The following is an 11,739-nucleotide window of genomic DNA, read 5'->3' as shown; positions in this document are numbered from 1 at the left end:
GGTGACCATGGCTCAGGTGGTCCATGCCTCCCCTTTTCGTCCATTCATCGCTTTGTTCGGCTCCTCTTCCCTCCGCGTCCATGTTTCCCTCCCCAGGCATCGCCCCGCGCCGGTCTCCGCAGGCGGTGGGTCGCGGGTGCAAACTGCTGCGGCGGCGCCCGCCGCTGAAGGGGAAACCCTATGGCTCGGCCGTCCCCGTCGAGTGTTGGGCCTCGACCTGTCCAGCCCAGGCCTCTTGGGCCGCGGCCCGGCCCATCTGGCGGCTGCGCCTGCTGGGCCCCTTCCGCTCCACCTTAGCCTGCCCGCGCCGACTGGGCCGCCCCGGTGCCCTAGGCCCAGTGCCCCGCCTAGATCGATCTGGTTCCCTCGCGGGTATCCAATCGCTCCCCTGCCTCCTCCTGCCGTCACTCTCGCATCCTCCCCTCGACCGAATCCTCCTCCTCCCCCACTCCCCTCCCCGTCGCCCCTCGTTGCAGGCCCGTCCTCGCGCCCCCTCCCGCCGCCACCGTCGGCCATGCGCAACTGGCACGATGGCGAGCCACGCCCGAAGCGGGGACAGGATGACCGCTGCGAGCCTCGTCGTCCATCGCCGGACTCCCTGTGCCGTGAGGAAGAACTCTGCCGTGAGCTGCGCGAGCTCCGCAACGGCCGGCGCGATGACCGCCGCTCGCCGGCCCGAAGGGATGACCGCGGTCGGTCGCAGTCTCCCCGTGCTGCCGCGTTGGGTGACTGGCGGTCCCGCCGCCGCTCGCCTTCCCCCCCTCCCCCCGCCCCGTCGCGGCCGCTCCCCGTCCCCTCCGCGCTCGTCGATCCCCGCTGCTTCCCGTCCCCAAGCCCCGGCTCCCTCCACGACGCCGCGCAAGTACGTCCCGCCCCACGCCGCGTCGTCGTCGGTGCCGGCTCCCGCGGCCGCCCCGGGTTCCGGCCCATCCCGCGGTCGTCAGGGCCCGTCCAAGAAGAAGAAACGGCGCGGGTAGGGTCGGGGCGCCCCACCTCGCTTCCCCCGATGGCTCCGGGCTCTGCCCCTCTTCCGGTCCCGGTCTCCAACCTTCCTCGCCCCCCGTGCTTCAATTGCGGGGTGGCGGGACACTCGCAAGTCAACTGCGTCAACCCCCAGTGCTGCTACATTTGCCAGGACCCTGGCCATCCTGCCCTGCTTTGTCCTGCTCGCCCGGTGACATCGGAGCTCATGATGTATGGGCACGGGATCGATGGGCTGGGCTTCTTTCACCTCGAGGTCCCCGATCTCCCCCCACCCACCCCCTCCCTTCAGGCAATCATTACTGTGGTTGATGGGGTGGCCTCTCCAGAGATGATTGAGGCCGAGCTCAACCACCTCTACCGGTGCCAATGGGACTGGCTGGCTACCCCTACTGCCGGTCACATCTTCACCGTGGTCTTCCCTGACTCCGTCAGCTATGGGTACGCCACGCGCAGTGGCCGGATCACCCTTGCCCTCAACCAGCTCGTCGTCGACATCACTGAGCCTATCCTCGACGCCCCTGCGGTGGCTGTGCTGGATACCGCCTGGCTCCTTGTGGGTGGGCTTCCCGACATCGCCCGCTCTAAGCTCATCATCCGCCAGATGTCCAGGATCTTGGGCAAGGTGGTGGTGGTGGATGAGCTCTCCCTCCATAAGGAGGAGGAGGTCCGGGTCAAGGTCAAGTGCTTAGACTCCTCCAAGCTTCGCGTTATCGTCCGTGTCTTCTTCAACGACCATGGCTACGACCTCCGCATCGCCCCCGAGCCTCCCAACCACGTCGGCCGCCCTCGCTTCACCGACGATGGCCCTCCTGACGGCAACCCAGGCGCCGGTGGGGACTACCACGGCCGCCACCACCCTCGCCCCTGCCGGTCGGAGGACGGGGAGGGCTCGGACGACTCGCCCTCTCGGTCGGCGTCCCGCTCCCCTTCTCCTCCGGCCGATGGTGGCCACGGGCGCCAGGTCGCGCTGGTTCCCCCGTCCCTGGCTACCCTCGCCCCGAGGGCCGAGTCCCCTGCTGCTAGCGACGCCTCCAGTGTGGGCTTGGTCATATGCCCCGCATCCTCCCCACGCTCCCCCGTCTGCACTGCTCCAGGCGAGCCAGGCCTTGACCTGGTCCTCCTTCCCACGGGACCGGTGACCCTGGACCCGCCTTCGCCGCTCGCTCGGGACGCCGTGGCCTCCCCCGGTCCCTCCCCCGTCGCCGCCCCTGCCATCTCCGGCCGCGGTCCGGGTGGCGCTCGTTGAGGCCCCTGCTCCCCCGCCGTCTTCCCCGACAAAGCTGCAGCCCTCCTCTCCGATCCTGGCTCTTCAGCCTCTACCCGCTGCAGTCTCGGGCCTGGAAGGGGAGTCTCAGGTGACCACCCCCTTGGCTGCCCCGCCTCCGCCGCCACGCATGGTGGCCTTCTCCCGGCGTGCCCGCTCGATCTCCTCTCTGGCTACTGCCTCGCGCCGGAGCGCTCGGCTGGACGCGGCGTGCCCGGAGGGGAGCCCGGTGCTTCCCATCCGCGAGCGGGCGGAGCTTCGGGCTGCGGCACGGAACCTGGAGCCAGGTACCCCTCCAGTCCCTCCCTCGGCAGCTACTTGTTCTTTTTCGGCTCTCGAATCGATGCCTCTTGGAAACCTGGTGAAGATTGCGACCGATTCCGCGATTATCTTTAGGGGGGAGGTTGGCCCCCCGTTGGCCCAGATCGCGGCCATTAGGGCTCGCGAGATCCTTGATGGGAAGCTGGCTGAGGCTAGAGCCGCTCTACTCTCGCCCCCTGGCCCATCATCTGAGTCGGCAGACCCCATACCACCCCGTCCTCGGAGGATTGGCGGTATCCCACCCCTGGACGCCTCCGAGCTTCGGGGTCGTACCCGCCCTCGTACTGCCGCTCTCCGCACCCAAAGCGCCTCTCGTGTCCTGGGGTCAAGCAGCCCCTCAATGGTCGCGTGATGCGTGCCCTTTTCTGGAACATCCGCGGTTTCGGCCATGACGGCCGCCGCCGCCAACTCATCGAGTACATTCGCGACGAACACATTGACATTGTGGCTATTCAGGATACCATGCGCACGGAGTTCTCCCTTCCTGAGCTTGACCGCCTGAGCTCCCACCTCTTCGCTTGGCATTGGCTCCCTTATAGTGGGACCGCGGGCCACTCCGGTGGCATCCTGCTAGGTGTGAAGGATGCCACCTTCGAGGTGGGTAGTATGGATCGGGGACAGTTCTTTGTTAGCATGGAGATTTTTGAGCGTTCCATCAACTTCAAGTGGGAGGTCATTATTGTGTACGGCCCCACCGACCACAGCCGTTCCGCCTCCTTCCTTGAGGAGCTCAACAGGAAGGTGTCGGCTGCCTCTCTGCCGGTGGTGGTGGGGGTGACTTTAATCTCCTTAGATATGCGGAGGACAAGAGCAATGCGAACATCAACTTTGCCCTGATGCAAATGTTCAACGATTGCATTGCCGATCTTGGCCTCCGTGAGATTGATCGGGTTGGTGCCAGGTTCACCTGGACCAACCGCCAGGTAGCCCCGACCCAGTCCGTTCTGGACCGGATCCTAGTCTCTCCGGAATGGGACCTTCGTTGCTCCCTTGCCTCTCTCCGAGCCATCACTCGGATTGGCTCTGACCACGTCCCCCTCCTCCTCTCCTCCGCAGATGAGCGTCCCCCGATCCCGCCCCGATTCCATTTTGAGACATTTTGGTTGTCCCAAGCGGGCTTCATTGACGCGGTCGGTGCGCGCTGGGTGGAGACTCGCGCCCTCTCACAGTCCCCGTCCCACCCTCCCTCCGCTGTCGACTCTTGGCACGCCTGCGCCAAACATAGTCGGCAGTTTATGAAGGGGTGGGGTTCCAACCTGGGACGCGACCTCCGCGAGCGTAAGAAGGCCCTACTGTCTGCAATCCAAACCCTGGACCTGCGCGCTGATGCTTCCGGCCTTTCTCCCGAGGAGTGGCTCTCTCGCTATGACCTGGAAGATCAGCTCTCTGTCATCTACTCTGATGAAGAGGCCTACTGGCGGTTGCGTGGTGCTCAGAAATGGGTGTTGAAGGGCGACGCGAATACGGCTTATTTCCAAGCTATCGCTAATGGCCGGCGCAGGCATAACACCATCCCTCTCCTTTGGGACGGTCCAAACCTTTTGCAGTCCCCCCGGGACATTAGGTCCCATGTCGACGGCTTCTATAGGGCCCTGTTCACAGCCGCTCCTCGGAGCGGCTTATCTTTAGCACTCGACTGCTGGTCCGGTCGCCAACTTGTGTCTGACCTTGAGAACGCGGCCCTGTTAGCCCCCTTCTCTGAGGACGAGGTTTGGGCCGCCATCAAAGGCATGAACCGACCTCGGCACCTGGCCCGGATGGCCTTCCAGTCAAGTTCTTCCAAAGCTTCTGGAATGTGATCAAGCCAGAGATCATGGCCATCTTCGATGAGTTCTATGTCGGGTCCATCGACCTCGGACGCCTTAATTATGGGACGATCTCGCTCATTCCCAAGGTCCCTGGCGCTTCGGACATCCGGCAGTTCCGCCCCATCACGGTGATCAACGTGATTTTCCGGATTCTGACTAAAGGGTACGCCAATAGGGTGACCCTGCTAGCGGACCAGATCACCCACCCCAACCAATCGGCTTTCATCCAAGGCCATTATATTCTGGATGGGGTGCTGGTTCTTCACGAGGTTCTCCATGAGGTGCGATCCAAACGCCTTAAGGCGGTCTTCCTGAAGATTGACTTCCATAAAGCCTATGATACGGTTAGCTGGCCCTTCCTTCGGGAAGTCCTCCTGCGAAAAGGTTTTGATGACCGCTGGGTCACGCGGGTTATGCAGATGGTCTCGTGTGGGCGCACCGCCGTCAACATCAATGGGGAGATCGGTCCCTACTTCCCCACATTCTGTGGGGTGAGGCAGGGTGATCCATTCTCCCCCTTCCTGTTTAACATGGTGGTTGATGCTCTTGCGGCCATTCTAGATAAGGCCAAAGCGGCGGGTCATATTAGAGGCATCACTCCCCACTTGACTGGGGGTGTCAGCATCTCCCTGCTCCAGTACACCGACGACACCATTATCATGGTCGAAGGCTCAGATACGGACATCGCTAGCCTCAAATTCCTCCTCCTTTGCTTCCAACAAATGCCTGGCCTTAAGATTAACTTCGACAAGAGTGATGTGATGGTGATGGGCTATTCTCCAGTTGAGGCCCTTGACATCGCCAACCGCCTCAATTGCCGCTTGGGTGCCTTCCCAACGACCTACCTGGGAATGCCCATTAGTGACTCTAGGCTTACTGTGGCGGACCTTTGTCCTGCAGTGACCAAGTTACAAACACGCATTGAGCCTTGGCAAGGTCGCTGGCTCTCGAAGGCGGCCCGGACAATTCTCATCAACTCCTCGCTCTCTAGTCTCCTCCTATTCCTTATGAGCTTCTACAGCCTCCACGAGACTCTCCATCACGAGATCGCGAAAATCCAGTCGCGCTTCTATTGGGCTGGGGACAACAACAGACAAAAGTATCATATGGTGAGTTGGCTCGACATCTGCAAGCCCCGGGAGCAGGGAGGCCTTGGCATCATGTGCTCGAAGCGCATGAACATTGCCCTTCTATCCCGCTGGCTCTGGCGTATTTCCCAGGGACACGGTGGTCTCTGGTTGGACATCATCCGGCATAAATACTTGCGTGGCCAGCCTCTGGCCTTCTGCCAGTGTTCGGGTGGGTCCCAGTTCTGGCAGTCGGTCATCCAACTACTTCCCGTTCTCCGCATTGGGACCTCCATATCGGTAGGCTCGGGTGCGGTGACCCTGTTCTGGTTTGACCGATGGGCGGGTGACGCTCCATTCGCTGCCCGCTTTCCGGACCTCTTCTCCATCGCCATCGCTCCTACAATCTCAGTTCAACAGGCCCTTATTGACTTAGGGCGCCTCGCGTTCCGGAGGCCATTTGGGCCTCCGGAAGTGGCCGCTTGGCATGAACTTCTTGATTGTATTGCTCTCCATGAACCGTTGGTGGACTCGGACCCGGGTGCGGTTCGGTGGCGCCTCGAGCCCTCGGGACAATTCTCCACTAAGTCCCTCTACGCGGCTATCGCCCCCTCCTCCGCTCCGCCGCCCCTCCTGGCGATCTGGTCCATTCGCCTGCCCCTCAAAATCTGCATCTTCATGTGGCAATGGATCCGTGGCTGGCTGCCGTCGGGAGTTGAGGTTCGCAAGCGCAATGGTCCGGGCTCCGGCCTCTGCCCCCTCTGTGATACCCCCGAAGACTCGAACCACATCTTCTTCTCCTGCGTATCTGCTCAATTTGTTTGGAGCTGCTTTCGTGAGGCGGTTGGTGGGGATTGGTGCCACTCCAACTTCCCCGACCTCTTCGCCGAGCTTCAGGCCTCGCCGGCGCCCTCTCGCCACATTAGGTGGCTTGAGATTGGGGTCCTCGCGTGGATGCTTTGGACTATTCGCAATAAGCTCGTGATTCAGCGCTCCCCTCTTCGACGATCTACTGACGCTCTCTTCAAACTGTCTGGTTACTTGCAGCTCTGGCGGCCGCTTAGCCGCCCTCGGGACCGGGACGCCATCTCCGCCTTCATCGCCGATCTCCGCTCGATGGCCGTCCGCCTGTCGCCGCCACCACCGCCACCCCCACCGGAGCCTGATTAGTCGTCTTTTGGTCTCCGGCCTTAACCCCGGATGAGCCTTTATTGTGTGTCGTGTGTGTTTTGGGCTTGTTGAGCTGTGCCCTCAGTAGTACCTCTGAACCTATTTGTTGTGTTTCTTGGGTGTGTGTTTCTGAACTAGTTCTTGTATGTGCTCGTGGCGGTTTGCTTTATTTATAAAGCGGGGTGAAAGCCTTTTTCGGTATATAGTGTTATATCAGTTATATGATTTGGTGATCGAATGTTGTTCAGAGTCCCGGATGAGATCATAGACATGACGAGGAGTCTCAAAATGGTCGAGCTAAAGATTGATATATAGAACGATGGTATTCTGACACCGAAATAGTTTTGGAGTGCACCGGGTTGTCATCGGGTCACCGGAAGGAGTTCCGGACACCCCCGGTAAGTGTATGGGCTTAATGGTCCAAAGGGGGAAGAGGGACAGACCATCCCACGTGGGGGCTGGTGTGCCCCTCTACATGACCGACCAGCCCCAGGGGAAGGAAAGGGGAGGGTGGCCCCTCCTGCCTTTTCCTCCTCGTGAGAGAAAGGAAAGGGGGGCGCCTCCTCCTCTTACCTTCCTCCCGCACTTATATACGGAAGGTGGGGGCGTCTTGGGAAGTCCCCAAGTAGGATTCGGCCCTACTTGGGGCGCCCCTTGGCCTCTCCCCCACCTATATATATGTCGGAGTGGGGCGCCTAGCACAACCACGACAATTGCTTAGCCATGTGCGGCGTCCCCCTCCACCGTTTATACCCTCGGTCATATTTTTGTAATGCTTAGGCAAAGCCCTGCAGAGATAGCATCACCGTCACTGTCACCACGCCGTCGTACTACCAGAAGTCATCCACTACCTCGCCGTCTTGCTGGATCAAGAGGGTGTGGATGTCACCAAGCTGAACGTGTGCTGAACGCGGAGGTGTCGTATGTTTGGTACTCGATCGGTTGGATCGCGTAGAAGTTTAACTACATCAACCACGTTACTAAACGCTTCCGCTTACGGTCTACAAGGGTACGTAGATACACTCTCCCCTTCGTGGCTACGCATCTCCATTGATAGATCTTGCGTGTGCGTAGATTTTTTTGTTTTTCGTGCAACGTTTCCCAAACAACCCAGTTTCTTTCTGTGCGGGCCTAATTGGGCCTAATGCAGGCAACTAAACACTTCCTATCATTTTTCATCACCAAACCTTGCCCAACGAAACATGCAACACTTCTTCCAATACATACGCTAATAGGCCAGCAAGTGTAAAAATCTCTATTCCACAACAGCCCTGAATTCCATTCAGAAATGTGCAACCATCCAGCCTCTTTATATCCATCCAACATTTCAATGATCACATCGCAATTTTCAATTAGTACATCCCATCTGGAAATATTACCAGAAATTTAAACCCTTGATGCAAGAGGTTGAATTTTGCACCAATCACCTTGGCACTATTACCCTGCCTATGCATATTCCAAATGTTAGCCACCAACTCCAGAAAACATGCCTTTTAATTCAGTAATTTTCAAAGCAGAAAATCTGAGCCTTGGGGATATCCGAATCAATACACACCACGCATGGGAAGTGATCACAAATAAAAGCCTAGTGAGAGGATGCTCTTGAGTATTGGAATTTTAGGGTCCAAGGAGTGGAAGTAAAATCCCAGACAAGTTTCTCCCAAAGTGGGCTTAGCTGCATGTTACTCCATGGGTATGCCTACCCTTGATTGGAATCTCAGTGATGCCCAAATGACTAATGATCTTTTTAAATATAAACATGTCATTATAATTAACACCATCTCTTTTACGATTTTTGGCATATTTATAGAATTTGAGATCTTCCATTATGAGCCATAAATCATCATATGGTATAACAATATCATCTAGCCATTGCACAAAATCAGACCTTCTAGAGCCCAAATCTAGAGCCCAAGTTATGTTATGTACTATTCACTGTTCAATTTGTCATTTTTTTTCGAGTTATGTTTTGAATTTTGACTTGAAATTTTGTGACAACTTACATTGATGTTGTATGAGTGTGCTTACTTTTTTCAGAATTTTTAAACATTATAAAAGTGCAATATAAGTTCGGTGCACCGGTAGCACCACAAGCTCCGGTGCACCAGATATTTTCCCACATATCAAAACCCGGCTTATACAATCTCTTATGCATTATGACCACACGAAAGACAACTTGAACAGGAAACCAACCCTTGGAGCGAAATTGGTGCAATATCTCAGGAACAAAACTCTGAAGGGATAAAAGAATATTTGAATATCAAAAGGTGACTTTTTTTGTTATACACTGGCCATTTTAAAAATACTCATGGAAACATTTTTTATAATATAAGTTGAATTTTTTTAATAAATGATGAACATTTTTATAATACACAGTGAACTTTTTCATCATATACGGTGAACTTTTTTATAAAACAGAAGTTTTTGAATTTTTTTAATTATGAACTTTTTAAACTGTACCTTTTTCAATTTTTAATAGGTTCTTATATGTTTAAATTCTTAAAATAATTCAAACAACCATTTTTTGGAACAAAACCGACTGACCGAAGTAACAAAAAAAGCTGCTCAACAGAGCGGGCCACGTATGAACCTGCACAAAGCCTCATCAATTTGATGCTAACAAACGTTGGGTCTCCTCTCAGAGTTCCATGGAAAATGTTATTCGGTGCTTATAACACCGGTTAAGGCATTAATGGTAGAAAGCGCTCACACATCCTATGGTAGTTTCTATGAGGGCCGACCCATGTAAGCTTTTTCCAACCAATTTTGGGAACCTTATAGAAGGTTTGCAATTTCTCAGGGGCGGTTTTTCTTTTTAGTTTTTCTAAGACGGGTTTTGTTTGGTTCTTTCTCTTTTCTCTTTTTTCCTTTTATTTCTTTTTTCATTCGCGAACACTTTCCGTGAACCTTTGCTCAAATCCGTGAGGTTTTCAAGTTTTTGAACATTTTTTATTGAATTTGTGAAAATAAAAAAATTATGAAGATTTCTATTTCACCATTTTTTCAAAAACAAAAATGGTAGCCATTTTTTTTTCATAAAGCAAAGAACAACGAAGCGTGCAACCCAAGTTAGCGTGGCCGAGCGAGACCATCTATATGACGCGCACTGCATCGAATGGACGCCGAGGCACAGGGTGTGCCTCGACTGGGCAAGCCCATTAGTGTAGTCACGGTTAATGTAGCGTTTTTTTTTTCAAAAATGCCAATGTTTTTTTGGAAAATATGGAAATTCTTTTTTAAACATGATTTTTTTTTCGAAAATTCAAATTCTTTTAAAAATAATTGAACAGTTTATTGGAAAAATAACATTTTTGAAAAGCACGAACTAATTTAGATTTTTTTTGTAAAAATCGATATATTTTGAAAAATGATCAAAATTGAATGTGAATTTTTATAAAAATATATGAAAAAATTCTAACATTTTAAAAAACAACAAAATTTCAATTTTTGGAATTTTTTAGATATGCGAACAAATTTTGAATAATGCGAACAAAAATTTAAAATTTTGAATTGTTTTAAAAGATGAACATGTTTCCTTTTTTGAGGGTGAACCTATTTCCAATAGACACCCGACGTACAGGGCGTGGTACATTTAGTTGGGCGTAGTCTAGGCCATTAAGCTATGACCTCATATACTATTGAAGCCTGCCAAGTCTACCAGACAAACTCGGTGCACATCGTTGGATTCGAATCAAACAGCAACACAAGGGCATCCCCGTAACCTTGCCTTGGCCAACAACCCCCTGCTTGGGTTCCTCCTTCCCCTCCTTTGCCCACCTTATAAATTCTGAGGTGGCTGCTCCCAAGGCGTAGCCAACAAAATTATCTATCAACCAGAGATAAATCACTATGCACGTGACGAGCTTCGTCTCTTCATTTTCTCTTGTTGATCTTAGCCAATCTATTTGTTTTGGTCCTTGCCCATAATATCTTTTAATTTTATTTGTATTTCTTATGCCATTGTTTGCTCAACATCTCTTCACCTCGTGGTAACATCAACGAGCAATTATTCAGGCCGCCCCTTTGTCTAATTACAATGTCTATGGAGGTGTTATGTTGCTTGGAGATTAAATCTTCAGCTCTTCAGATTAGCTGAGGGGGCCGCTTGCTTCCCTCTTCGAAGTTGGTCTAGTAGTCTTAAGAACAATCCAATTTGTATTTGTATATAAATTTATTTTATTTTGATTAATGGTAACTCTTTTGGATAATTTTAGATCTTGCTGATATGATATTTTCTATACAAGTAAGTATTAAAGATGGTAATACACTTCTCCTTGAAGATGGTGGCATTGTTATGCTCGAATCCGATAATAATTATGCATATGAACAATGAAAATGCGATTTTAGGGCATGTGCAACGCCGACCCCGACATAGACACACTATTTGTGAGCGGGCCGCGAATAGTTCCACGGGAGCCGTCCATCCAACCTTTCGCTCTAAAACTTATGTCTCTTTTTTAAGTCCCCAGTCCGCGAATAGTTACACGGGAGTCGTCCATCCAACCTTGTCCCCTAAAACTTTTGTCTCTTTTTTTAAGTCCACGAGCTCAAAAAAATAGCATATCAAATCGTCAATGATAATATTCAAATGAAACAGTAGTTCTAATTTAAATATTAGAATCCAACTAAGTTTTCAAATAAAACAATTCAAATTTGAATTCAACTCGCACATATGTTGTAGTTGTCCCCTTTAACCGGCCACACATGTTCAATCAAATCTTCCTTGAGCTACTCATGAGTTGCTCGATGCCGAATTTGTTGATGCATTTGAGCAAACTCATCAAACGTGGCCAAATTCTAATCTAGAAGTTGGTTCATTGCTTTTCACATATAAAAATTGGAGACTGAGAGACTAAATCAAAAAATCATTTCTCTAATACCTAAGGTGCCTGATGTTGATATATAATTCAGAATATCCGGCCCATATGTTTGTTGAATGTTAGTTTCAAGATACTAACTGAAGTTTTAGCTAATAGATTGTGGGTGATCACCGATAAGGTTGTGGGGAACATACAAAATAAAGGAAAGATACATCATGTAAAGTTCCATTTTGCCGCATGAGATTACACGAGGTCTGATGTGCTCAAATGTCAAGGGTGCTTCTCAAGATAGACTTTGAGAAAGC

General features: G+C 52.4%; 2 protein-coding genes, 1 non-coding gene and 1 pseudogene across 3 annotated transcripts; all 4 read left to right on the top strand.

Moving 5' to 3' along the window:
* The first annotated feature begins 514 nt into the window (after positions 1 to 514).
* Positions 515 to 2,230, top strand: LOC147991091 (uncharacterized). The gene has a single exon (XM_087538523.1). The coding sequence runs from the start codon at positions 515 to 517 to the stop codon at positions 2,228 to 2,230; it is 1,716 nt and encodes a 571-aa protein (XP_087394649.1).
* Positions 2,231 to 2,340: 110 nt separating this feature from the next.
* On the top strand, positions 2,341 to 2,921 carry LOC147991090 (uncharacterized; annotated as a pseudogene).
* Positions 2,922 to 3,405: 484 nt separating this feature from the next.
* On the top strand, positions 3,406 to 4,368 carry LOC147991089 (uncharacterized). The gene has a single exon (XM_087538522.1). The coding sequence runs from the start codon at positions 3,406 to 3,408 to the stop codon at positions 4,366 to 4,368; it is 963 nt and encodes a 320-aa protein (XP_087394648.1).
* Positions 4,369 to 10,626: 6,258 nt separating this feature from the next.
* Positions 10,627 to 10,762, top strand: LOC147991088 (small nucleolar RNA snoR77). Its single transcript, XR_015614623.1, has one exon. It is a non-coding gene; the product is annotated as a small nucleolar RNA snoR77 (small nucleolar RNA).
* The last annotated feature ends 977 nt before the right edge of the window (positions 10,763 to 11,739 follow it).

This window comes from Triticum urartu, chromosome 1A (assembly GCF_056163025.1).
Source record: "Triticum urartu cultivar PI428250 chromosome 1A, HENAU_Tu73, whole genome shotgun sequence".
NCBI classification, from domain to species: domain Eukaryota; kingdom Viridiplantae; phylum Streptophyta; class Magnoliopsida; order Poales; family Poaceae; genus Triticum; species Triticum urartu.
The sequence above is the reverse complement of the archived record's forward strand: the minus strand, read 5'-3'. Positions and strand labels throughout refer to the sequence as shown.